This window comes from Hypomesus nipponensis, chromosome 22, assembly GCF_054491055.1.
Source record: "Hypomesus nipponensis isolate SF chromosome 22, ASM5449105v1, whole genome shotgun sequence".
Taxonomy (NCBI): Eukaryota; Metazoa; Chordata; class Actinopteri; order Osmeriformes; family Osmeridae; genus Hypomesus; species Hypomesus nipponensis.
Genome location: NC_140382.1, coordinates 12,604,452 through 12,630,358, shown reverse-complemented (window position 1 = coordinate 12,630,358; position 25,907 = coordinate 12,604,452). Strand labels below are relative to the sequence as shown.

Here is a 25,907-nt window from a genome sequence, read left to right as displayed (position 1 = left end):
GATACACTTCTTACCAGTCACTTTACACACTGTCACTTTCAGCTACTGGTTGCACTATCAGCAATATTTCACTATTGTACTTCACTTGTCTTAGGTTAGCATAGGTTTATAAGGATAGTATAGGTTATTTCAGCTACTGGTTGCACAATCAGCAATATTGCACTATTGTACTTGACTTGTCTTAGGTTGGTATAGGTTTATAAGGTTAGTATAGGTTATTATGTGTATTCATAGGTTTAGTATACAGTATTGAATATTGTATATTATTTGTATATCAGGAGGTTTACTAAATTTTAGCTTATCATAGATGTTATCTGTGTTCTGTGTACTTATATGTTATGGCAGGTTGCTTTGCATTGTTTTGTCCCAATAATTTCAGTACCCAGTCTGACCCTGTGTTGTTCTGTGCATCTGACAATAAAAGACTTGAACTTGAGGTGTGTCGGTGTGTGTGGTTCTTCCCATGACTTGTAACGGGGGCTGTTTGGTCACTCTATCAGCACAGGACTCGTTCTCCATGTCTTATAATATTAGATACAAATGTTTTTTAATATTGTTATTGTTTGTATTTATAATAATTATTAGTAGTGGTAGTCTTAATTTATTTCTTGACATTCTAGTCTTTTTTTAAATAATTGAGTGCTTACTTGCAAGTAAGAATGTAATTGTTTTGTGTATCCATATGTGGCTGTTTATATGACAATAAATTAAAAGAAACTTAAACTAGTGGTTATTTTATACATACACATTACAGCCCGCTGATTCTCTATCTCCCTCCTCTTTTACCCTCCCCTCTTTATTTTATTCTCCTTCCCTCTCTTCCCTTCTCTTCCTTTCCTGTCCCTCTCTGCAGTAATGTCTTCCCTACTGAGAGATGAGATGCAGAAGATGGTATTTCATAGTAAGGGCCAGAAACTGGTGGAATTCATTGAGATTGAAGAACAGGACCCGGGAAGGCATTTTCTCTGTGTTTCAGGTAAACTATATTGCTGATGTCTTGTCTTTGTTTACCGGAGACTCTACCCCTCCTAATCATATGTTTTACTTTGCTGGGTGAAATTGTGAAAAACGATACGATGAGCTCTCTGTCCTTTTGAATGAAAGTGTAAATGTACAATAACAGGAAATGGTTATTCATCTGAGAACTAATAACGATTTGTCAGGACTCAGGAGTATTAACGCTTGGCAAAAATGTGTATTCACCACACTCAGTATATTGGCCTTGACACGTCTGTGTATGAATGATGATTAACACTCATCCTGCAATCTGTCATACTGCAATCCTTCATGGGGTTTCTGTGCAGTGCTGCTATGTCTCCTGTAATACTATTGCTGTCTTGGTAGTTTTGTCTGTCAACATGTGTTGCTTTAGCTTTCATCTGTATTTTATCCTTTATAATGCACTGCTTCCTATAGAAAATGTCTTATTTTGCACTGTCATCATCATTGTAAAAAGATTGTCTGAAAAGTCTTTGACAAAAATAATGCAGATTAGTTGTCCAATGTTGTAGCATTAAATGGCATCTGCTGCCTTTCACATTACACCATTACAGTAGTTCTTTCTTGCAATTTGTCATCTGTTGTCCCCATTCCTTTTCCATTCAGTGGACAAGAGCAAACAGGTAAACATCTGTGTGGTGACATCGCGAAAGCCTAAGAGGTCCCACAAAAGCACATCCAAGAAGAAGAAGAAACTCCTGCCCCTGGAGACCCGCCTGGGCTTGATCGACTCCTACAAGATCACAGAGGTCTGGCTCCTGCAGGATCTGGTCCTCTTGGATGGACGGAATGTTGATGTGGTGAGGAAGGCGCTCCCAATGTTCTCCTATGTTATCTGTCAGACTAAATGTTTTTCTGAATGGCTTGTGAACAGCATGGAATTGGATAGGAGGACCTGGTGCTTTCCATGAATGTACTTGACCTTAACCTGTTGGAGCTAGCCATTCATCTATATCCCTTTCTGTCTTCTGGTCTCTCTGTCTCCCGGTGTCTCTCTTGTCTTTCACCCGCTCCTGAAGGACGATCCCAGTTTCCTGATGCAGTTTGACAAGGTGCGTCAAGTTACGGCAATCAACAGTGGCGCTAAGTACGCCATGGCGCGAGCCTTGATCGGCCTGAGTGACAAGTACTGCCAGAGCCCGCTGACCCTGCAGAACTTTGACTTAGCTTACATCCATCCTACCTGTGTTTACACCAATCGAGGAGACTGTGTGGTTCTCCTGCAGATTTGCTTTTACGCTGTTAACCTTCTATGCCTGGCTCTCTGTCCTGTGAGTGTGCCACTGGACTGAGCGCATGTATTAGTGCACCCATGTGGGCGTGTGTACGCGCTTGTGTGTATTTCTAAACTCAAACGTTACTTTTGTGACGAATGTTGGTTTGTGAAATATTATGATTCCATGTGTGCTAAACTGACACAAGGCTAAAGACTGGTAATAAACCTTACAAGGAACTGAAATAGTACAATTATTTGACTGGTTGACAGAAAGATACACAACCGACCCATTAGATGGCAGCAGTCAACCAGAATGAGCCTCTGACGTCATGTCAATGTTTTTGTCAAAGTTTTGCCTGTTTAAAAAACATGCTAACAACCGTGTTTTCAAATAATGTAACTATTGCATGTAAATCGAAAGCAGTTTGAGATTTATCAGTGAATACATTTAGTCAAATAAGTGAACGGGGCTACATATGCAGTATTCTGCAGGACTTTTTCAGTAAGACTTGACGAATAAGCTCACGGAAGTCAAGAGAGCCGCAACATAACTGCCGCCAAAATTCAAGTTTGTAGAGAGGAAAGGGAATTTCTGTTGTTGACGGTGCAACACTGGCTTGAAAAGCCAAACTCTTTCAATATATTAAATCTATCAAGATCAGCACCGAAAGCAGCAGGAAAAGGATACCGTAAAAATGCATATAAAATCTATCATCGTTGAGGGTTTCAAGTCGTACGCACAGAGAACAGAAATCAACGGATTTGATCCGCTGTTCAACGCCATCACGGGACTCAACGGCAGTGGAAAATCTAATATCTTAGATTCCATATGCTTTCTACTGGGTATCACCAATTTGTCACAGGTAAGGTTGACTTACTCATTTGGTTGAAAATACGTATTTATCAAAATTTCACTTATTGCCCGCTAGAACTATGTGGCAGTCCATACATACAGTAGCTATCTAGCTAAGCCATTGAACAGATTCCATCTTTTGGACAAACATTCTAACACATCTACCAAAATTGTCATCTTCTAGGTACGTGCGTCCAATCTCCAGGATTTGGTGTATAAGAACGGGCAGGCTGGAATCACCAAAGCAACTGTGTCCATTACGTTTGACAACTCGAACAAAAGCCAAAGCCCACTAGGGTTTGAGACACACGATGAAATCACTGTCACGAGACAGGTAAATTGTTATAAAGGCTAGCATGAACAGCCGAGAACATAAATGTTTTTAACTTGCACTCACGTCCCCTACCACATTTATGTATCTGGCTTGTCTTTCTGGAAAAAACTTTCAGGTCGTCATTGGAGGTAGAAATAAATACCTTATCAACGGGGTAAATGCCAACAATACCCGTGTGCAAGACCTGTTCTGCTCCGTAGGTCTCAACGTCAATAACCCGCACTTCCTTATCATGCAGGTGAGTATGGCCACTGTTTCTGTGGAAATATAGAGGGAAATTAACTACGTCTTGTTGATAAATTACAAAAAATGCTATTTTAAATTCCAGGGGAGAATCACAAAGGTTCTGAACATGAAACCCCCAGAGGTAACACACACACACTTGCATCTCTTGCACACTTGTATTGTTACTGACAGTCCTCCATAAGCCTCCGTTGAAAACATGTGCTGTCTGGTGGTTAGATCCTAGCCATGATCGAAGAAGCTGCAGGCACCAGGATGTACGAGTGTAAGAAGATCAGCGCCCAGAAAACCATTGAGAAGAAGGAGGCCAAGCTCAAAGAGATCCAAACGGTACAGCCTACCCTTTAAAACAAATTCCCTCGTACCTACTACCCCATGGGCTGTCTGGTGTTTGTCTGACGGTGTGTCCTCTACCTATGTGTTTAGATCTTGGACGAGGAGATCACACCGACGATGCAGAAACTGAAAGAGGTAGTGTTTCATTCTTATTCCCACTGTTGCCAAGTTCCTCTTCGGTTTTAGAAACGTCACCAGAACTGAAGACCCCCCCCCCGCTCTCCCTTCCCAGGAAAGATCTTCCTACCTGGAGTACCAGAAGCTGATGCGTGAGATCGAGCACCTGAGCCGCCTGTACGTGGCCTGGCTGTTTGTGTGCGCCGAGGAGACCAAGGTGAAGTCGGCCGAGGACCTGCGGGGCATGCAGGAGGCCATTGCCCAGCTTCAGGCCACCATGGCGGACAACAAGCGCAAGGTCCAAGAGCTCACGGACGAGATCCAGGAGCTGCAGAAGAAGAGGGACAAGGTTGGAGGACAGAGGGAGGTGGATGGGGATGGAAACCAAACTCTTTTTCGATGTTTTATTAAACCTACGTTGTGTGTGTGTGTGGGGTGGGTTGCCTGTAGGAGGTGGGTGGAGTGCTTAAGACTCTGGAGGAAGCTCTGTCAGAGGTGCAGCGTGTGGACGCCAAGGCCCAGAGCGCCCTTGACCTGAAGAAACAGAACTTGAAAGACGAGACCAAGAAGAGAACGGAGCTGGTCAAGAACATGGAGGAAGTGAGTGTGTGTGGCTGTGTGTGGCTGTGTGTGTGTGTGGCTGTGTGTCTGTGCCCAGGCATGTCTGTCTGTCTCTGTTTGTGTCTGTCTGTCTGTATATACAGCTGACCTGCAAGTATGTTGTCAAGCGAGCACACACCAGCCCACACATCCACCCTTTTATCTCCCCCCCCCCCCCCCACTTCTCCATGCCTCCATCCCCCTCCCAGGATAAGAAGATGCTGCTGACGAAAGAGGCCGAGGTGTCCAAGGTGGCGGAGAAGCTGAGCTCCCTGCAGGAGGAGGGCCAGAAGGACAGCGCCGCCCTGGAGGCCGCCCAGCAGCACTTCAAGGCCGTGTCAGCCGGCCTCTCCACCAACGAGGACGGAGAGGCGGCCACGCTGGACGGCCAGCTGATGGTGTGCAAGAACGACATGAGCAAGGCCGACACTGAGGCCAAGCAGGTGAGGGGGATCGGGACCCAGCGCGGCACACGCACAGTGGGCTCCTGTTCGCCGTACTCCAGGCATCCCCAACAGAGGAGCGTTTTGGCCTCCCCTCCCTAACACCATCTCTGCACTGCGCCGTCCGTCTCTCTGCCCAGGCCCAGATGAAGCTGAAGCATGCCCAGGCGGAGCTGAAGACCAAGCAGGCGGAGGTGAAGAAGATGGACGGCGGCTATAAGAAGGACCAGGACGCCTTCCAGGCTGTGAGGAGCAGCAAGGAGAAACTGCAGGCCGAGATCAACAAACTCAACTATGAAGGTCTGTGTGTGTGTGTGCGCGCTTGTCAAAGTTGTGAAAATTGAATCTGGCATAGTCAAGAAACGCCTTTCATCAATCTCTCTGTGTGTGTGCGTGCAGATGAAAAGGAGGAGGGACTGCTGGACAGGAAGAGGCAGCTGAACAGAGAGGTGACCAAGCTCAGGGAGACCAACGAGAGCCTCATGGCACGCTTCCCCAATCTCCGCTTTGACTACAGGTGTGTCTGCTGTGCCTGCCCACTGGGGGCCAGAGTTTCATCCCATGCTTGTCCTTGTACTGGGACCAGCTGTACAACGAGCAGTGTGTCTATGTTGCCAGTATGTGTTTGTGGGATTCAGTCCAGTATCATGTTGACCTCTCTTCTCTCCCATTGGTAGAGACCCTGAGCATGGGTGGGACCGCAGCAGAGTGAAAGGTCTGCTGGCCAATCTGATCACAGTCAGTGACGTCTCCTACGCTACTGGGCTGGAGGTGGTGGCTGGGGGACGGCTCTACAACGTGGTGGTCGACACTGAGGTGTGTGTGTCTGTCAGATGGGGCAGGAGCGGGTGTCATGTTGGGATGTAGCAGTATGTTGACATGTTTGATCGTGTGTCCAGGTGACGGGTAAAAAGTTGCTGGAGAAGGGCGAGCTGAAGAGGCGCTACACCATCATCCCCCTCAACAAGATCTCAGCCAGGACTCTCAACGCCAGTGTGATCCACGCCGCCCAGGCCCTGGTGAGGACTCTGGGGAACTCTGTCCTTGCCGTTTTTTCTTCCTTAGTGTGGAAACTGAAATGTTTCTTCCCCACTTCCTCCTTTATTCCCTCTGTCTTTCCCCCTCAGGTGGGGCAGGACAACGTGCACACGGCCCTGTCCCTGGTGGGCTACGAGGACGACCTGAGGAAAGCCATGGAGTACGTGTTTGGCTCCACCCTGGTGTGCGACACCCTGGAGAACGCCAAGGGCGTGGCCTTCAACAAGCGTGTCATGACCAAGACAGTCACCCTGGGGGGAGACGTGTTCGACCCCCAGGGCACGCTCAGCGGAGGTGAGAGGGTGGGGATGATGTGCGAGCGCACATGCTATTAGGCTATATGTTATTATTTGCTACAGAATGCTTAGCCTATCAAGATCAAATAAAGCCGACAGTACATGCTTTCGAATACCTTGATCGCTAGGCTAGGCTACTGACCATTTACAATAAGTTGTTACGTCAATTAAGGGGAAACACTGAAGTAGCAATGGCCTATAACAGGATGTGGCCCTCTCCCCTCCCCCCGCTCCTCCAGGCTCGCGCGCCCAGAAGGCCTCGGTGCTGTCCTGCCTGCAGGAGCTGAGGGAGGTGCGGGAGAGCCAGGCGGCCAAGGAGGCGGAGCTCCACGACCTGGACAAACAGCTTGCCAGCCTGAAGGGCACAGCCGAGAGGTGAGCGCACACGGACCGTACCATTCCACAGAGGCACGTGGTGGAACGAAACAATTAATTATTGTTGTTAAATTGATTTTCTTCAATTATTATTTCATGGTGGCAGCCTAGAGCAGTGGTTCTCAACCCTGGTTCTCAACCACCCCCTGTCCTTCACGTTTGAGATGTTCCCCTGCTCCAACACACCTGAATGAATGGGTCGTGTTGGAGCAGGGAAACATCTCAAACGTGCAGGACAGGGGGTGGTTGAGAACCACTGGCCTAGTGTTCTGACCTCCTTCTCTCTCCTCCCCCTTCAGGTTCCGCCACCTGAAGCAGCAGCTGGATCTGAAGACTGAGGAGGAGGAGATTCTACAGGCCAAGCTCAAACAGAGCTCCTTCCACCAGCAGCAAGAGGAGCTGGACATGCTGCGCAAGACCATCGGTAAACACACACACACATGGAAACAACTCACGCCAATGAACATAACACTCATAAACAAAAACTTGAGTATTAGTATATATTATAAAGTGTGTGTGTGTGTTGCAGAGGAGAGCGAGGAGACCCTGAGGAGCACCAAGGAGACGCAGAAGAAAGCGGAGGAGAAGTACAAGGTCCTGGAGAACAAGATGAAGAACGCTGAGGCGGAGAGGGAGAAGGAGCTGAAGGCCGCCCAGCAGAAACTCAACTCGGCCAAAACCAAGGCTGACACCTTCAGCAAGAAGCTGAAGGAGAAGCAGCAGGTATGAACACACACACAGTTGTCGTGGAAGGATAAAGTGGAACAGCACAAGACTTGTAAGAGGCTAATGTGTGTGTGTGTGTGTAGGAGGCAGACGCCTTAGCGCTGGAGCTGGAGGAGCTGAGGAGGGAACAGGCGGGCTACGAGCAGCAGATCCAGATGGTGGACGAGGCCACGAAGGCCATCCAGGAACAGATAGACAACATGGCTGCCACCGTGGCCCAAAACAAGGTCAACAAGTGCAACAAACCCACAAACATGAGGAAAAAAATCCCACAAACGCATACTGCCAAATATCCAGGAGGATGGTGAAGATTGGAGTGTCATTCATTCGTTCTGTGTGTTTCTCTCCTCGTTCCCCTTTCTCCCTCGCTCCAGGAGTCAGTGCGTACAGCCCAAGAGGAGCTGGCCAAGCAGAAGGAGGTGATCGTTGCCCAGGACAAGGAGGTTAAGGTCAGTGGTCACCTCAATTTTTCTAAAGACATCACATCGAATTTTACCGGTACCCTTTTGGATGTCCAACGTTAATAAAGTTATTTGACTTGGTTTGAATACATCAGGTGAAAAGCACAGAGGCCAATGGGATGATGGAGCAGATCAACGAGGCCCAGCTGAAGATCAAAGAGCTGGAGCACCACATCAACAAGCACCGCAAAGACAGCCAGGACGCCGCCGCCAAGGTACACCAGCACACCCTATGTATCTCTCAGTAAGGACCATCAATCCAAAACATCTTTTTGCCACATTAAACAAGTAAACCATGGGCAGGTCACCACAAATAAATCAATGTATGGGAAACTCTGCTCTTGGCCAATCCCCCCCCCCCGCATCTCCATCCTCCACCTTCCCCTCTCCCCCATCCTCCACCTTCCCCTCTCCCCCATCCTCCACCTTCCCCTCTCCCCCATCCTCCACCTTCCCCTCTCCCCCATCCTCCACCTTCCCCTCTCCCCCAGGTGTCTCATATGCTGAAGGAGCATGACTGGATCCCCCTGGAGCGCCAGCTGTTCGGCCAGCCCAACACGGCTTACGACTTCAAGGCCAACAACCCCCGTGAGGCGGGCCAGAGGCTGCGCAAGCTGGAGGAGAGCAAGGACCGTCTGGAGAGGAGCGTCAACAAGAGGGCCATGAACATGCTGAGTCAGGCCGAGGAGAGGGTGAGGAATGTGGAGTGGATTTGGGGTTAGAAGCAATCAACTGTCTTTAAAAAAAGAAAACGCTCCTATCCACTAAGTAACTTGCTCCTTCATCTCTCTCTCCCTCCCGCCATCCCTTCTCTCTATCAGTACAATGACCTAATGAAGAAGAAGAGGATCGTGGAGAACGACAAGTCCAAAATCCTCCAGACCATCGAGGAGCTGGACCAGAAGAAGAACGAGGCTCTCAACATTGCCTGGCAGAAGGTGATTGGTTCGAGTACAAAGTGTGCCGTCTACATTTGGACACTGAAGGACCCAACGGAAGACCTCTCCTTCCTCCCATGTTCTCAGTATCTCCCTTTTTCTACTCTTCATCCCTCCCTTTCTGTTTCTGTCCTTTAGGTGAACAAGGACTTTGGCTCCATCTTCTCCACCCTGCTACCTGGGGCTGATGCCCGCCTCGCTCCCCCAGAAGGCTGCGGGGCCCTAGAGGGCCTGGAGTTCAAGGTGGCTCTGGGGAACACCTGGAAGGAAAACCTCACAGAACTCAGTGGAGGTCAAAGGTCAGGGATCATAAGACTGTTTTGGCATCTTTTTGTGCGGTATGATTGAATACAATATTTACACAGAAACATACTTGGTTGAACTACCAAACAACTTCAGGTATGAGAACAGTAACTGTGATTATGACTGTGTGTGTGTGTAGGTCTCTGGTGGCCCTGTCGCTGATCTTGGCGATGCTGCTGTTCAAGCCAGCTCCCATCTACATCCTGGACGAGGTGGACGCTGCCCTGGACCTGTCCCACACGCAGAACATCGGACAGATGCTGCGCACACACTTCACACACTCTCAGGTAGAGGAAGACGGCACGCGCACACAGAGGCCACAACAAGCGTGTGGTATTTGCTCACATGACATTTACATTGCGCACGCATCAGTGTTTTGTAACCCGCGTCTGTTTTCTCTCCTATTCAAGTTTGTGGTCGTGTCTCTGAAAGATGGCATGTTCACGAACGCCAACGTTTTGTTTAAGACCAAGTTTGTGGACGGGGTGTCGACGGTGAGCAGGACCACCCAGAGCCAGAGCGACTCGAACGCACCCCACAAGGGACAGGACAAGGCTCGCTTCAAGGACAAGAGGCAGAAGCACGTCATCGCTAACTAGTTTCAAGCTTGTGCTAAACAGTGCTCAAAATTGAATATTGTAGCTCGCTAAGCCCTGCTATGGTCTAATTGTATGTAACTTTTTTTCTTTTGCCCTCATGTCAGTGGAACTGGTGGTGCAGTGGTTTTTAATTAATGTAAAAAAAATAATCAAAAATCTGTGTATCTTTTGGGTTTGTCAGATGACGGGTAGCAGAATAGCCTACTTGTCATGGGTGAACAGCTCCAAACAATGTCTATATTTCAGTTTTCTATTATGTTATTAGTAATTACTCACCTTGAACACATCTATTTAGCTTTGTGCATGTCCAGTCTTATCTATTCTGGGTCTTCAACAGTTTTTTACTGAGACAGGTTTTTAATAAAACACCTTAATTAAACTTGATTCTGCTTTCACTCAAACATATTGTGATTGTAGTGTACACTACAGTAGATTTAGCTATTTGTGTAAAACGACCCAAACACCTTAGTCCATTACTTTCCCAATGAGCTGGCTATTGTCCCAAGTATGCAAATGCAGGAAAAAGGGATAAAGGCAAAAATGCACAAACTACTAGCTGTAGCTAGAATTGCTAATGACACAATTGACCAACATTGAAACTGAAGAGACATTTTACAAAGTTCACAAGGTAGTTTTATTTCATTAGGGGGCAGGAGGGGGAGGCGACTCGCACAGCAGAATACATGAAGCCACCCTCTGGCACCAAAGTTCTCGCTGGGTTTGGTAGGTTTTTGTTTTTTTAAGGATTCTGAAAAAATATTTTTAAACACCTTCTACACATGCAAACAGGGGAAGACAATACCAATTTCAAGTCAAACACAGAAAAGGTTGTGTCCCTTTAAAGGCAGGAGATGTCAACTCTGGGGTTAGCAAGCTGTTGGAGGTGAGGAGGTTTCTGGTCTGGCACGGTGCTAAAACAGCCAGCAGGCAAAACATTCGATGGGCCCTGCCTAAAAGACATATCCTTTCCTTTGTCCCCTTCAGGTAAAAACACTATCTGAAAAGGTGTCCTACACCTCCTAACCCTAAACTATTACCAGAAGAAGGAATCAAAGATGCTTAATGCACATATTCCAACTGGCCAATGCTAGATAGAAACACTGGACAGGAACACAAGCAAGTGGAACTTTTGTCACACGGTAGGCAGTCACCCCCCCCCCCCCCCCCGAGCCTTCAGTTAAGCACTTGCATGGGCCGCCCCCTCTGTGTTCCACACTAGGGGCAGCTGGCTGCATCAGTAGAGAAAAGCCCTGCTCACAAAGGCGCAGTTAATGATACAGTGTTTCCAAACCCACCACACCCATTAATATGGCATTCATTCAATCTTAATGTCCGTTCATGAAACGAACCAAAGCGTCTCATCTTTTGACACAGTACAATTTTTCACCACCATCTTCTCCTTGTCACACCCAAACAAACATGCAAGCACACATACAAACAAACCAAACACACACAAGTCCGGGTGGTCAGAAACAGGATATGTCTAATTGAGGCTTTGGTCTGGACATAATGTGGGACAGTATGTGTTTGTATTGTTTGACTGTGTGTTTGTTTACGGTCGACTTTGATTAAGAGTGTGTGTGTGTGTGTAAGAGAGAGAGAGAGAGCGAGAGACTAGGGCTGGCTCTGGATGTGTCTGCGTAGCTCCTGGGCCTTGTCCCTCAGGTCTGGTCTGCTGTCTGTCTGCATGGTGGACAGAGATCGCTGGAGCTGGTCCCGACTCTTCCCCGACACACACTCCCACTGCTCGCTCTCTGGATGAAGGGAGAAAGGGACGGATAAACACACAACACAGTAAACAAACGTGGAGCGTGTGGGGTATACACGGTGCGGTGTTAGCCACCGTGGCCGTTGCTCAATAGTTAAGCGTGGGGCTTTACCTCCGGTTCTCTTGACGAGGAGTTCAACGACAGACAAGGCTTCTGTCCTCACAGACGAGTAGGCCTTGTTTTCTGGAGGAATACAATAAAGACAACACTTTAATTATAAAAATCTAATGGATTTATGAAAATGACTAATAATATTGTATTAGTTTAGCAGCTGCTTTTACCAAAAGCAACATTTAGTACAAGGGGGATTTGAACCTGTGACCACTTGATCCACGGCTTCCTATTTAATGAGCATCTATCTACGATCTGACGGGTCTGATGTTTCTTTTCTGGGTGGTAGGTCCCCTCACCTAGTGGGTGTGTGAGAGCAGAGCAGGTCTCGGTGACAATCTGGGACAGGGCGTTGAAGTCCTGGTGGCCCTTCTCAAGGAGCAGTAACCTGGGGGGAGACACGGAGCGGGTGAAGGGTCTGTGGAGGTCCTGGGGAAGACCTGGAGCTGAGCCTTCTTACCCCTGGATGAAGGCCTTCATGGACTGCAGGACGCCCAGCTGGACCCTCCAGGTGCTCAGCTTGAGCTTCTCACACATCAGACAGCACAGGTCCCACTGGAAACGCCCTGGACAAAGGAAAACACACACACGACCCTGAGCAACGACCGCACTGCTTTTTTTTCTGGTTTATCTGTTAGTATAACTGGTTCCTTTCTTTCAACTCTGTAGGTTTGAACCTAGCCTGGGACACCTGGAGTGGTGAGGTTCTGAAAGCACACGAGGGCTGTGAGGGTTGTGACATTACCCTGGGTTTGGGGGTCCCGTGGCCAGCTCTTCCCTAGCGTGTCGAAGGCACACAGCAGAGCCTCCGTCTGCAGCTCCCTCTCCTTGGCGTCGTGGTCGTCGTCGTCGGCCCGCGACTGTGAAGAAGCACTCTCTGGGCAGTTCTGGAAAAGACCAGATCAAAGAAAAAAAGTTGGGATGTAAGATTTGCAGAATGAAAAGCGAAACCCAGGCAGCTGTGTGTGCGGACGTGGGTGCGGACACCTCACCTTTCTGATGAGGGGAATGAGGATGTCCGCCATGTCGCTGAAGCGGTCTTGCTTGGTGCTCTGCAACACGTCGCCAGCGCAACGCAGGGCGGCCATCTTGTAGACCAGGCTCTCCTTCTTGCACTCCTTCATCACCAGCTCCACCACCTCAGGGATGCTGGGCTGGCCCGGGGAGGGCTTCTGCAGCTCCGTACTGGAGGATGGGGGAGGGAGGGAGGGAGGGAGGGGAGGGACGACAAAGGTAAATACACAAGACCCGTACACAACAAGGGATCTCGAAATGTATTCCCAGGGATGCAGAAAATGCGTTTCATTGATTTCAATTGAAATGAAAAGAGTTTAATAGGAGCTCACCTGCACTTGGACACCACAGAGCCGATGGCTTTTAACAACTCCTCCTGTAGCGGAGCACAGCGGTGGTGTGAGAAGACACAATAGGGACACCTCGGATGTCAAGTCACGGCCAGCGCACACACACACACACACACACACACACTCCCACCTTGCCGGCCCAGGTGCGTCCGGCCAGCCCCTGCAGCAGTGCGCTGAGCACCATGCCCAGGTGTGGCGCCACCAGCGAGCCCGTCTGCTCCTTGGCGATGGACGCCATGGCGGCAGCACCCTGCGCCTTCATCTTCCACGACTGGGACTGCAGGGCCTTCTGGGTAATGGTGATCAGTTCAGTCATGTACAGACGGATGCCCCCAAAGCTTCCTGCGACATGGGGTGGAGCGAGAGGTCAAAGTTCAGGAGACAGTCACACTAGTGTCCCGATGAGCATTTCTGTGACTAGAGCGCGTGTTTGAGCGTATATAGTGCATGTGTGTGTTTCTGGGCCGATTGTGTTTGTGAGAATCCTGTGCGTGTTCCAGAGCATCACAGATAGTGTGTGTTTCAGAGCATAGACAGTGTGTTTTTCAGAGCATAGCTAGGGTGTGTTCCCCTCACCGGGGACGTGGTCCTGCCACACCTCGGCCCAGAGGCCTGCGTCGTGGTTCTCTCCCTTCTCCTCCTCGCTGCCCGGCGCCTGGTGCATGCCCAGGAAGGCCAGGGGAAGGGCCACGCTGGCATGAGCCTTCAGCACGTCCGGGCTGTAGTGGCTGATGGCGTGCACGGTGAGCGCGCACGACGACTTGTACACTGGCTCTGAAGGCAGGGGGGGCAGACAGAAGGAGAGAGATGACCAAAATGAAAGTCATGGGCCACACATCCACCCTGGTTGGGACTCTCTTTGTGGTGCTTCTTAACCAGTCTCACCTTCTTTCTCCAGGTACCAGGTGTTGAGCTTCAGCAGTAGTTTCTCCACACTGCTGTCCTTCGCTGTCTGAACACAACACAACAGCCGCGCCAATCAATCGACACGGATTGAAAACCAACCAAACAGTGTTTAATACATTGACGTTTCCTGAATGCACTGGTTCGATTCTGAGGTGACTGAGATTGCGCTGACCCTGACGAGGTGACCCAGAGCGAAGGCGAAGGCCTTCTGCACCACGCTGCTTCGGTCATGGATGCCGTTCAGCAGGGAGCTCATCAGTTTACCTGCCAAAAACAAAGCATCGCCCAGTGAGCCAGTGGCAGGCGGCGTGACTCAAATCAAGCACACCCAGACTTAAACGGAGACCATAAATCCCAGTGGACTAAGTGACGGGAGGGAGGAAGCTAGCATGTCAGAACAGGATAGAAGGACACTAGCATGCGGGGGGGCGGGGACATTGCGTGTGCTCCGTGGACATGTGACGGAAGGCGGTGTCACCTGAGTACGGGGTGAGATCCTGTGGACACTGCACTGTGAGGGACACGATCACACTGGCACAGCCCCCCTGGAGAGAGGGAGGGGGAGAGAGAGAGAGAGAGGCGTGTTGACTCACAGAGGAGAGGGGGGAGTGCGTGTGTGTGTGTGTGTGTGTGTGTGTATGTGTATGTGTGCGTGTGCGTGTGAGAGAGAGAGAAACTGAGAGTGACGGAGGAAATCGAAAAGGGAGAAAATTAAACTGCGTCTAGGCGTGAGAGACAGAGTGACAGAGAGAAAACAAGAGAGTGTGTGTGTGTGTGAAAATGAGGATTTGGCCTGTGTGTGGTGTGTGTGTGTGTGTGTACCTTAGTGCCCAGTCCCACTCCACTCTTGAGCAAGTCACACAGCCTGGGCACCAGCTCCCCTAGGACAGACACGTCTAGGTGCTGGAGACACTGGAGGGAGAGAGAGAGACAGACACACACATTGATGTCTCGATGAATGCAGCCACACCAAAGATGGCGTGTGTGGGGAGCGTGTTTGCGTTGTACCATATTGATCGTCTCCATCATGGGAGATGACTTGGCAGCACTGAGTCTGGCTGCATCCATGGCACTCTAGAGGAAGAACACACACACACACGCATTAGTGTCATATCATCGTAGCATCGTACACAAGCTTCCACATAGGTTTACTGCAATGCCCTCCCAACTATCTACAAGTAGCCCCCTCTGGGACTGTAGGGGTCAAAGGTGAGAGGGGTCACGGGTGAGGCACCTTCTCCTGCTCGGTGGCTCGGAGGCTGAGGTAGTTGAGGACCTGGGGCTCCAGGGTGCTGAGGGCCTCCAGCAGGGCGGGGATGAGGCGCGGGGCGTGGGGCTTCAACCTGGCCCCCGCAGTCTTGCTCACCTTCACCAGGGTCTGGATACTGACAGAGAGAAACAGACACATGATATCTCCAAAGACAAAGGGCTTATTAGGGAGGAGAGAAAGGCCTGAGAGGAGGGGAGGAGAGAGAGACTAGACATATTTTCAAAGCGAAAGGGCTGAAGTGAAAGTGACCACCAACACACACGCAAGGAGGGTGGCGGCGGTGTGTGTGTGTGCGCGCTCCTCACCTGAGCGCTCGGACCTCGGCCACGTTGCTGACGATGCCCTTATCCAGCAGGGTGGGGAGCAGCACAGCCACAGTCCTCTGAGCTGCTGCTCCCGTAGACTCACACATACGAGTACACACCTGCAGACAGAGAAACACCTTAACACACACACCTGGAGACAGAGAAACACCTTAACAAACACACACACACCTGCAGACAGAGAAACACCTTAACACACACACCTGGAGACAGAGGAACTCCTTAACACACACACCTGCAGACAGAGGAACACCTTAACACACACACCTGCAGACAGAGGAACACCATAACACACACACACCTGCAGACAGAGGAACACCATAACACACACACACCTGCAGACAGAGGAACACCGTAACACACACACACCTGGAGACAGAGGAACACCATAACACACACACACCTGCAGACAGAGGAACACCTTAACACACACACACCTGCAGACAGAGGAACACCTTAACACACACACCTGCAGACAGAGGAACACCTTAACACACACACCTGGAGACAGAGGAACACCATAACACACACACCTGGAGACAGAGGAACACCTTAACACACACACACACACACCTGGAGACAGACAGATGGGTGATACACCTAAATAGACACTCTCCTCTCCTCTACCCTGCCCTCCCACCACCACCACACACCCTCTTCAGTAAGACGTACCTTGCTGAGTGTTTTCAGGGTTAGGTCAGCAGCCTTGCGTACAGATTCCTGGAACACAGATTGGACCGCTGATGTTGAGTGTTATGTAATGTGATGTTTCTCAGAGAGCCAGAAAGTCAGAAGAAACCGACCAAATCACCTTGATGTCATCCAGGACCCTGAATAGCGTCTCCCAGATCTCCGACAGGTGGTCGATGAGGTCATCGGCCTGCCGCCCGCGAATCAGATCATTCAGGGCCAAGCAGCTAGAGACAATCGACCAATCAAATCAGCAGCGTTTCTACCATCCAAAATAAAGACAATCTGAACACAATTCACTCCACAGGCAGATTTGGCAGGTGTGTCTTACACAGGTGTGCGTGTTCCTTACCTGGATTCACGGACCCTCCAGGTGTTACTTGTCAGGTTAGAGATGACGTCCTGGAGAATCTCCTTCAGGTACTTATCCACCTGACACACACACACACACACACACACACTGTTACCATATTCTTATGTCGCATGATCTATTTGTCTGTTGTGTGTGCTCTAACTAAGAGTATGTGGTATTTGTGTCACATAAAAGTGGAAAAAAATGAACTCTGTGTGTCTGTGTGCCCACCATGGTCTTGTCGGTCACCAGGGCGTCCCAGATGCTGGTCATGGCCTGGCGGATGCCCATGTTGGGGTCAAACTGGTAACGGTAAAGGCGTGGGATCAGCTGTGGCAGGTAGGGGGTGAGCTGCTCACCTGCCTTGGTTGCGATGATGTTGAACCCAAACGCTGCTCCCTGATAGGGTGGAAAAACACCAGAAGAGCGCGTGTGTGTGAGTAAGTGTGTATGCTAAATGAGATCATGGTGCCATCATTGAATGACATAAAATCTGTAAGGATGTGTTGGACTTCCTGGTTGTACCTTGCGAGAGTTCCACATGGCGTGGTGATTGGCCAGGTTCATGAACTTGTAGACCAGATCTGGTTGGTTCAGGTCGCTGGCCAACGAGCACAGCTCTTTGTAGGTTGACAGTCCTTGGCTGCAGGTGACCGTGGAAACGAGACAGACAATAACTAAAGAAAAGTGTCTGCTACATGACATTAAGAGGGGCTGGGAGGTGATGAGGCAGAGAAAGTGTGTGTGTGTGTGTGTGTGAAGAACTGCTCACCCGTCAGGAGCCTTTCCCAGAGCCTCGCCCTGAAACACCTCAGTATCACCTGACACAGCGTGCTTCACCCTGAGAGAACACAAACGCACATCACCAAACGGGAGTTATTCTCTCTCTCTCTCTCAACTCACTCTCACTCTCTCACACACACTCTCTCTGTCTCTGTCTCTCACCTTTTGCCCGTCATGAGTGTCTCCACCAGGGTGGACACCAGCTCCTGCTGGTCTCCCTCCCCACCCATCTCGTAGACGAGACCCAGCCCCTTGGACGCCACGTCCTGACTCAGGTCTGCAGAGGACGGACGGAAGGAACGAGAAAGAAAGGAGGAAATAAGGCTCCATACAAGTAGGGGTGTACGTACACATGAAGAGATGACAAGGAGGGATGTGCAGGGATGTGGAAGTGGAGGGAGTGGAGGTGTGGAGGGAGTGGAGGTGTGGAGGGAGTGGATGTGGAGGTGTGGATGTGGAGGTGTGGAGGGAGTGGAGGTGTGGAGGGAGTGGAGGTGTGGAGGGAGTGGAGGTGTGGAGGGAGTGGAGGTGTGGAGGGAGTGGAGGTGTGGAGGGAGTGGAGGTGTGGAGGGAGTGGAGGTGTGGAGGGAGTGGAGGTGTGGAGGGAGTGGAGGTGTGGAGGGAGTGGAGGTGTGGAGGGAGTGGAGGTGTGGAGGGAGTGGATGTGGAGGTGTGGATGTGGAGGTGTGGATGTGGAAGGAGTGGAGGTGTGGATGTGGAGGGAGTGGAGGGGCCTCACCGTCAGGGTCTGAGAGGATGGAGATGAAGGCCGCCTGAATCTCCTTCAGGTGACACTGAGACGGAGAGAGAGACAATACTTTTGAATGAAGAACACTTCAGTCCATCCTTCTACCACTGTAACCTTGCTCTACGCCTGCCTTCTAACCCCGTGAGCCGATCCTACCTTGATCTCCTTGTGCTGGCTCAGCTTCTTGACCAACGACAGGAGCCATATGCAGGCAGCCTGCCGGACGTGAGGGTTTTGACTGGGGATGTACTTGGAGAGGATGGCATTTAGGACCCAGGGCACCACGTCGTTGCTCTTCACATCTGAGCCGAGGAGAGGGACACGTAGTACAGTGCTCTAGACCAGTGTCATGTAAAGTAGCCACTTACAGATCCTTCTGATCTGCAGCCAATTAGTCTACCAATGAGCTCTACCCATCCCCGTGTGTGTGTGTGGTCTTACTGTCGGGGGGGCTGTACTGCTCCTCTGTGCAGGTCCAGGGGTCTCGGGCAGCTCCTGAGCAGGTTCCTATAGCTGCACTGGTGATGGCCTCCCCTACGGTGAACTGCAGCTCCACCTGCTTAGCCTGGGGGGGGGGGGGGGGGTGGGGGGAGGGAAGAGCAAGCACAGTTTGGAAGGTTGTCTCTGTTTCACGGAGCAGAATGACACAGCAGAGCACATTCACGTCACAGTCAGGCAGGGTCTGGAGGGTCCCAGAACAGGAAGTACCTCCACAGAGTCCATGAGGCCTTGCAGCAGCTTCTTCTGGTGGGGGAAGTCTCTGTCTCCCACCGGCAGGTAGCCCAGGGTCTGGATAGCCCTCTCCTTCATCTACACACACAGGACATCACACATACTCAGGCAAGTTACTGCAAGTTCACATAAACGCATCAGGCCAACCCTATGCTTGCTTGAAGACACTTTTCAATAGACTAATGAAATAGTTCCAGTGTGGGGGAGGTGTCCAGTGTGGGGGACGTGTCCAGTGTGGGGGACGTGTCCAGTGTGGGGGACGTGTCCAGTGTGGGGGACGTGTCCAGTGTGGGGGACGTGTCCAGTGTGGGGGACGTGTCCAGTGTGGGGGACGTGTCCAGTGTGGGGGACGTGTCCAGTGTGGGGGACGTGTCCAGTGTGGGGGACGTGTCCAGTGTGGGGGGATGTGTCCGTGGTTACCTTGGTGGTCTCCTTGCCGGACGGGATGCGAGCCAGCAGGTTGTCCACCATGCTGAGCTTGGTGAAGCCCTCGCCGTCCGCTGGGATCAGGAGGGTCCCGTTACGACCGATCTCCCCCAGCGCTGTGCACGCCGCCACTGGGAGCAAAGCTGTCCCGCTGTCCAGGAAGGAGCCTGCAGCAAGGCACATAACGCGGGTCAAAAGTTTATTTTTGCCCCAAGCATATACTAAACAACAAGACAAATGGCTTTGTGATTACCGATGGTCTTGGTTGCCATGGCAACAAGCTCCTCGTCCTCCTCAGGGTTGGCGTTCATGCGCAGCTCTCGGTTGTGGGCAGAGTCTCCGTTGGTGAAGGTCTTCCTCTTGCTCATGTACCTGCCCACCATGTAGCCCAGAGCCATAATGGCACCGTGCTGGGTCTCCGGGCTCTAGGTTTCCACAGCGAAATACAGATTTACATTCAGCTCAGTGAAACGACATTCTAACCTACACAAACCTTCAATTGAAACAGTGGAACTGAAGGCAACTGCCATAAAAATAGATTTTAATGTATTCCCTGAGGATATGACTGTCATTTAGCAGACGCTCTTATCCAGAGCTATATGAACTACGTACGTGGTTGTCTTTCGTAATCTTGATGAGGTTTTGGACTGCGGTCTTGAGCTCGTTGCCCGACATAGTGGACACCACCACAGCATACAGCTGTGCAGCTAGCTCCCTCATGTCCTCCTTGTTGGTGTTCATTAGACTCTGTGGCGCAGGGGTAACATTTAGCATAGCGTCATTTGGCATTAGCCACAATTAGCATTGGTTGATGCATCACCGTGGCATTGTATCAATTTGTTTTGTGATTCACAAAGTGTAAAGTGAAGACAAATACTTTAATCCAGTCAATCTTGTCAATGAATTTTGGAGCCAGTTTTTGAGGGCAGACTGACACCACCTCCAGTAGACAGTACATTACTGGGACTCCTGGGAAAGACAAAGAAAAACACAGTTCAAATCGCGTTGTTGATAGTCGGGAATGCTAGTAATATTGGACACCTCTCTCAATCCCTCACCTCCAATCGCTGAGAGCAGCTGTTGCAGGAGGTCCATATAGATGTGGACAGGGTTGGCATCGCTGCCCTTTGACCCCAAGGAGGAGGGTTGGGGGTCAGAGGTCAGCAGGGTGTTAATATAGCAACCAATGGCGGGCGCGTCATCCTGCATGTCCGCCAGGCTTTTAGAGACAGGTGTTGCCCCGGCGCTGTATGCAAGACACATCCTCAGGTACAGCACAATCTGAGACAAGGAAGTGGGGGTCAAACCGGAAGTGAAGTCAAACCGGAACTGGCAAAATCCCAAACCGTGCCACTGAACTGGCAGGAAATGTTCCTGCTGTTACCTGTCATGATTATTTTCTTACCTCTCCAAATGCAGATGGGTTAAAGGGCAGGGTGTTGGTTCCAATGATGTACTTAGCTGGGGTCCTCATCCTCTGAGAAGCCTAAGAGGAGAACAGGGTTTACACTTAGATCTGGAAATAGACAAATGGGCATGCCATGAGGCTGTAGGTGTCAAGATGGGTGTCCTCACCTTCTCCTGGACGTAGCTGACCATATCAGGGAAGGAGGGCATGGGTTTTGAGCCCTCCTTCTCAGAACCCTTGGTAGGAAAAGCCCTCAGCACCTTCTGGGCCTCCCCACACACCTCCTCTCTCCTGCAAGACACACAGCCAGCCCCCCCCGAATCTTTAGACCCTCCTTGCTCTTTTCTGACATGAACATGGTTTGTTGGTGATGATGGGGTCCAAAAGACTTACGGGTCTCCAGCGGCCAATAGGAGCAGGTATCTGGACAGCACGTGATCAGGGGGGAACACCGTGCAGGCAAACTTCATGGCCACCTGACGCACCTGGACCTCCGGCTAACCAATCACAACACAGTATTCAGACCAGTGTTAACACACAAAACGATAACCACCAACTAGTATGTTTTTGCTCTACATAAGGACAACACGGCCTGATCAAAGACATTATCCAATACTAGAGAATAAGCTATTTTCTCTTGAACTGTCATTTGTAAACACTGTAGATACATTTGGATTGGACAGTACAACAGATACATACGCAATGATTCTCATCATTACCTTGCCCATGTAGGCAGCCACCAGAGCCTCCATCAGGTTGAGGAGCGCCCCCTGGAGGTTGGTGTAGGCTCCTACCATCATAGACAGAGCTTCCTGGATGGCCAGACGGACATCAGATTCCTCCTACAAAAGGCAAAGCAGAAGGGACAACATGTAGGTTGCAGTACATTGAAAGTGAAACAATCCATTATACATGTGCTCCTTGGAACCGGACTACCAACTAGTCAGTCACAACTAGGAAGAGCTACCTATTAACTATTATTATACGTAATCAATCATAAAACTTACTTTGCACATGGACTCAAAGAACTGCTGGACCAAAGCGATGTCTTTAGTGAAAAGCTGGGGCATGCGGCTAAGCAAAGAGAAACAAAAGCATGTTATCATCCCCTTAGAACACAACACCTCCTGAACATACACAAGTAAATCCATAAGAATAAGAATGCAGCATTACTGGGACAGCTTCCCCACGGCGGAGTAGGCTACACACAGCAACTTTGGATCCTGCAGAGAGAACAGATATCTTTAAATGATGAAATGTAAATTGTAATACGTTGAATTGTATTTGTTTTTTAATATATATATATTTTATTAGACAGATAATTAATTCATTAGTTAGTTATGGGATTGAACATGTTGAATAGTGGTGGTGTCTCCCTACCTCCTTGTATTCGTTGATGAGCTTGGTCAGCCCGTTCAGCAACATCAGGCCAAGAGGTTTGTTAGTATCAGGACACCTGGGAAACCAAAACAACCGTTAAGTCTGTTTGTTTCCTAACGAGAGGGTAACAGGACTGGCTACCGTGCGCTCAGTGAGGGTCGGCTAGCCCCTAGGAGCCAACTTACACCATACAGATGTGGTGGACAAACTGAAGGGTGAGGGACAACAGTTTGTTGTTGGTGTTGACTCCAAACAGGCCGTCATATACAACCTGTGAAAACAGGAGGATGGACAAAAGACCGCGTGAGAGGTTTTCTACCCAGGAGGGAGGGGGGGTAGCCTGTGCGCAATCACCACACACACACTCTACCTGGATGTTAGCTGGAAAGCACTCTGCAGCTAATCGCGAGCGTAGAAGGTGTGGTAGAATCTTCAGCTTAACTCTAGTGCTGACTGGCTCATGTTTCAGCTCTCTCTTCAAGCTGGCTCCCTGGAACACACACACACACACACCTGTTGACCCACTGCCGGCTTTCTATTTGAAGAGATATGTTGAAACAGAGAGTGCCTCCAGAAACTGTAAACGTAGAGGTAGATACACACCTTGGTTTTGAGAGGAATGTCCCCAAGGTAAACCTTGTACATCTTGTTGATAATTAAGGGGTTGTCCCAGTTAATGATGCTGATGAAATATGACAAAACAGCAAAACAGTTCAAACAAACTTGACCCTTGGTGTGTCCTTTAACGAGATGGTATCTTAGTCAGTTGGGTGGTAGAAATGGGGCAACATTTTCTTACCTCTGTTTGCTTTTCAACTCCAGGTCGGCTGCTGTGGCAACGCTGTGGCGGGTGTCACTTGAGGCGACGACCAGGTGGACCACTGTCTCCACCTCGGGAACCTGCTCCGCCTCGATGAACTTAACGATGCCCAGCTTACACTGGGCACACACACACACACAAACGGTCAGTAGGTTGGCACAGTCGCTCCCTTCCCTAATCACCATTTTTGTTTCATATATCTTCCAATCGGATTCTTTAACCAACTGAATAGCAGGACCAACTTGAATAGCATGAACAATTATGCTATTCAAGACAGCTGTTCACAAATGTGTCCGTTCACCAGGTTCCAGGGGTCAGGGTTCATACCTGCTCCAGCTGCTCGGCACTCCACTGGGCCTCCCCGATGACCCTCTTGGCGGCGTAGACGCTCATGCCTGGTGGGGGCTGGGGCAGGCCCTGTCCGGCTGCTGCCGCCGCCCCGGCATTCCCCTGGGGGGAGGAAGGAGCTGGGCGAGTGGGAGGCTCGTTCAACACAAACCTGAAGGCCCGACATACAGGACGGCTGGTAAGTATTCGGTCGAGATCCTTCTGAGATGAATCAAGTGAATCGATGCCTGGTTCTATACCCCACATTGTCTACATGTGCCAACAGCGGTTGGCTGACAGAGGTAGCCCCGCCCCTCACCCGTAAGGCATGAGTAGGACGTCAAGCATGAACTCCAGCAGCAGCTGCACCGTCTTCGGCTTCTCGATCAGGATGAAGGGAGAGGTGTTCTTGGAGTGGTCAGCGGGGTACTTCATGTGGTAGAGTGTGGGGATCAGGAGGTGCATCAGGCTGGGGGAGAGGCAAGGATGCAAATGTTATAACAGGAATGGGCATGGACCAGATGCAACTCTGTTTTTCGAGGGGGAATGGGCCGACCTAATGACGGGAGGTTGGGATCTTTAGGGAGGAGCCGTTTGCGAGGCATGCATGCACCGCCTTCTCACCTGTCCTGCTGGGGCTGTGGTTTGCCCTCCATCGCAGTGAGCAGAGTAGGGGCGAGCTCGCACTGTTTGCCCACCTCCAAACGAGGATAGCCCATCTTGATATAGATGATTGTGAAATTCTGCAACATACCAAGCACATTCAAAACATCAAATTCATAGTTCCGTGTTCAAGAAAATCTAGAAAGCTAAATCTAGTTTGTGAAGGTGGATTCCGCATTTCTAAGATGACGTGGTCTGTTTCCTCCCTATATGTACGTGAGGTGGTTACCGTAACAAAGGATGCGGCGGCAGGGTCTTGATACTGCACTAACAGAGTCTCCACAGGAAGTTGAATCTTGGGCCTGCTCTTAATCCTCTTGTTCAAGTGCACGAGCAACTCCATCACCTAGTAGGACGAGACATCACTCATTAACACCCGTTAGGTTTCAAGAGGATTCATGGTTTACCTGATTTAGGACATTAACATTAGACTGGGCTGTGACAATGCTGGGAAGTCCCAAAAGTCTGCCACTAGGTTGACAGGAATAGCTAAGACAAAAAAAGATGCTTCAACAGGAACATGAGTAATGGACTTACTTTTTTTCTCACACCCTCCTGAACGCTGGACAATTTCAGGAGAACAGGGGGCAAGAACTTGGATATGATGTCCTGTAACTGCTCGTCTGTTTCTGCATGGCCCAAGCGAAGGAACACTCGTTCCAGTTGATCTATAACAACCAATGGATAAAGCAATTAACGTTCAGTTCGAGCAATTCGGATTTATGTCACGATCGCGGCAAATAGAGGGTGTCATTCTGCGGTTATAAATATTTAGGTCAGATTTGGTCCTATAAATGAATTAACAACACATGTGTAAACGGACAGCCAGACGCAGCGGTAGAAAATGTAATTTATATTCATAGTTTTGGCTGCATAAGGCTGCTTTTCACCTGCAGAGGCAAAATGGCCACCCCAAATGAAATCTGTCATGACACTAATGTGTCACTCGTACATACATATGGATCACTAAACTAGGACGACATAGCTTAGTTTGAAGCTAGTTTATTTGTTGGTTCTTTCAGGAAAAGCCTACTGCCCTGGTTAATCCAGCTACAACGTTAAGTAGCCACTAGCCAGTAGAAGCAGTCAGCCAGGCACCACCCGGCTCAAGTTGGCATTGCTACCCAATATAAGCTAACTAGAAAGCTATGGCAGCTAGCCTCTATCAACGCATTAAATCATTTTTTTCTGGCAAATTGTATCAAACGTTTAAACATAACACTAGTGTTTAGGAAAAGTCAAGAATCAAAGTAAACATGTTAAACAGATTGTATAGCTCCCATAGTCCACTGAGTGTTAACTCCATTTAACAACAGTTTCATTTTGACCATGACTGGGCATACGGCCTTCTCTGTGCTAGCTAGCTAGGTAGCTGGGCTTGCAATGTCTCTGCGCTGTCCCGTAAATGAACGTCTATCAGACACATCACACATGTCTGGATTGAAACAATAGGTGAAATCAATGTATTAAACGTGACATCAAAAGTTAATAATCCTGACGTTTTTTTAAACCTACGAATCACATAAAAATCACTTAGCAACTTACTGAGTTCATCTTGTGCAGCCATGTTTGAAGAAAGTCATGGGCGAGTCGCTCTCACTTCCAGTCAGGAGTGGCACTATACTACACAGATAGAGATGCCACTCCTCTCTCTCTGACTGTGTCAATGGATGCCATAACCAGTTATTTTCTTAAAGATATAACTCTACCCATCTTAATGAATACTTTCATATTGGATTTACTGGTCTAAGCTACTACTTGAATTAACCAAACAGAATATAATTCTCGACAAGAGAGAAAGCATAACATTAACCTATCGCATTATGATATAGGATAGTAAGTATAAATAAGTCAAGTCTAATTGAATTATGATTTCTTGGGTCTATCATAAAAAATCGATAATTCAAATAATAAAATACATTTTGGAACCGTTACTGTACCAATAGGGGGCAGCATTA

General features: G+C 49.5%; 3 protein-coding genes across 3 annotated transcripts; 2 read left to right on the top strand and 1 right to left on the bottom strand.

The window, feature by feature from the left end:
* The first annotated feature begins 849 nt into the window (after positions 1 to 849).
* Positions 850 to 2,530, top strand: exoc1l (exocyst complex component 1 like). Its single transcript, XM_084687446.1, has 3 exons — positions 850 to 976; positions 1,606 to 1,799; positions 2,019 to 2,530. Exons 1-3 carry the CDS (start codon positions 856 to 858, stop codon positions 2,289 to 2,291), a joined length of 588 nt encoding a protein of 195 aa, XP_084543572.1. The 5' UTR covers positions 850 to 855; the 3' UTR covers positions 2,292 to 2,530.
* Positions 2,531 to 2,649: 119 nt separating this feature from the next.
* On the top strand, positions 2,650 to 10,266 carry smc2 (structural maintenance of chromosomes 2). Its single transcript, XM_084687440.1, has 25 exons — positions 2,650 to 3,078; positions 3,253 to 3,402; positions 3,518 to 3,640; positions 3,731 to 3,769; positions 3,865 to 3,975; positions 4,072 to 4,116; positions 4,214 to 4,447; positions 4,549 to 4,698; positions 4,908 to 5,141; positions 5,282 to 5,441; positions 5,541 to 5,658; positions 5,819 to 5,957; positions 6,041 to 6,160; positions 6,269 to 6,473; positions 6,715 to 6,850; positions 7,150 to 7,274; positions 7,380 to 7,573; positions 7,660 to 7,803; positions 7,951 to 8,025; positions 8,133 to 8,252; positions 8,529 to 8,729; positions 8,859 to 8,975; positions 9,114 to 9,274; positions 9,418 to 9,565; positions 9,689 to 10,266. Exons 1-25 carry the CDS (start codon positions 2,911 to 2,913, stop codon positions 9,875 to 9,877), a joined length of 3,606 nt encoding a protein of 1,201 aa, XP_084543566.1. The 5' UTR covers positions 2,650 to 2,910; the 3' UTR covers positions 9,878 to 10,266.
* A 221-nt stretch (positions 10,267 to 10,487) lies between these two features.
* Positions 10,488 to 25,640, bottom strand: ecpas (Ecm29 proteasome adaptor and scaffold). Its single transcript, XM_084686651.1, has 49 exons — positions 25,495 to 25,640; positions 24,487 to 24,617; positions 24,179 to 24,295; positions 23,911 to 24,029; positions 23,606 to 23,755; positions 23,287 to 23,458; positions 22,939 to 23,078; positions 22,743 to 22,821; positions 22,510 to 22,629; positions 22,325 to 22,410; positions 22,140 to 22,215; positions 21,933 to 21,982; positions 21,767 to 21,833; positions 21,479 to 21,601; positions 21,153 to 21,256; positions 20,927 to 21,050; positions 20,757 to 20,837; positions 20,410 to 20,632; positions 20,229 to 20,320; positions 19,964 to 20,098; positions 19,605 to 19,776; positions 19,346 to 19,518; positions 18,902 to 19,003; positions 18,635 to 18,758; positions 18,350 to 18,495; positions 18,185 to 18,239; positions 17,608 to 17,722; positions 17,435 to 17,503; positions 17,188 to 17,305; positions 16,894 to 17,061; positions 16,663 to 16,742; positions 16,432 to 16,537; positions 16,293 to 16,340; positions 15,603 to 15,721; positions 15,262 to 15,412; positions 15,036 to 15,101; positions 14,850 to 14,939; positions 14,506 to 14,572; positions 14,200 to 14,291; positions 14,007 to 14,073; positions 13,698 to 13,895; positions 13,252 to 13,463; positions 13,104 to 13,147; positions 12,750 to 12,942; positions 12,503 to 12,644; positions 12,218 to 12,323; positions 12,057 to 12,145; positions 11,758 to 11,829; positions 10,488 to 11,631 (listed from the first exon to the last, which is right to left on the bottom strand). Exons 1-49 carry the CDS (start codon positions 25,514 to 25,516, stop codon positions 11,492 to 11,494), a joined length of 5,535 nt encoding a protein of 1,844 aa, XP_084542777.1. The 5' UTR covers positions 25,517 to 25,640; the 3' UTR covers positions 10,488 to 11,491.
* Between the last annotated feature and the right edge of the window lie 267 nt (positions 25,641 to 25,907).

Coding starts and splice junctions, on each gene's coding strand:
- exoc1l (XM_084687446.1), top strand. CDS start 856: ATGTCTTCCCTACTGAGAGATGAGATGCAGAAGATGGTATTTCATAGT. Junction 977..1,605: donor GCATTTTCTCTGTGTTTCAG/GTAAACTATATT, acceptor TTTTCCATTCAG/TGGACAAGAGCAAACAGGTA. Junction 1,800..2,018: donor ATGGACGGAATGTTGATGTG/GTGAGGAAGGCG, acceptor CCGCTCCTGAAG/GACGATCCCAGTTTCCTGAT.
- smc2 (XM_084687440.1), top strand. CDS start 2,911: ATGCATATAAAATCTATCATCGTTGAGGGTTTCAAGTCGTACGCACAG. Junction 5,142..5,281: donor CCGACACTGAGGCCAAGCAG/GTGAGGGGGATC, acceptor CTCTCTGCCCAG/GCCCAGATGAAGCTGAAGCA. Junction 8,730..8,858: donor TGAGTCAGGCCGAGGAGAGG/GTGAGGAATGTG, acceptor TCTCTCTATCAG/TACAATGACCTAATGAAGAA.
- ecpas (XM_084686651.1), bottom strand. CDS start 25,516: ATGGCTGCACAAGATGAACTCA. Junction 23,079..23,286: donor GTGCCGAGCAGCTGGAGCAG/GTATGAACCCTG, acceptor GTGTGTGCCCAG/TGTAAGCTGGGCATCGTTAA. Junction 12,324..12,502: donor ACGGGACCCCCAAACCCAGG/GTAATGTCACAA, acceptor TCCTTTGTCCAG/GGCGTTTCCAGTGGGACCTG.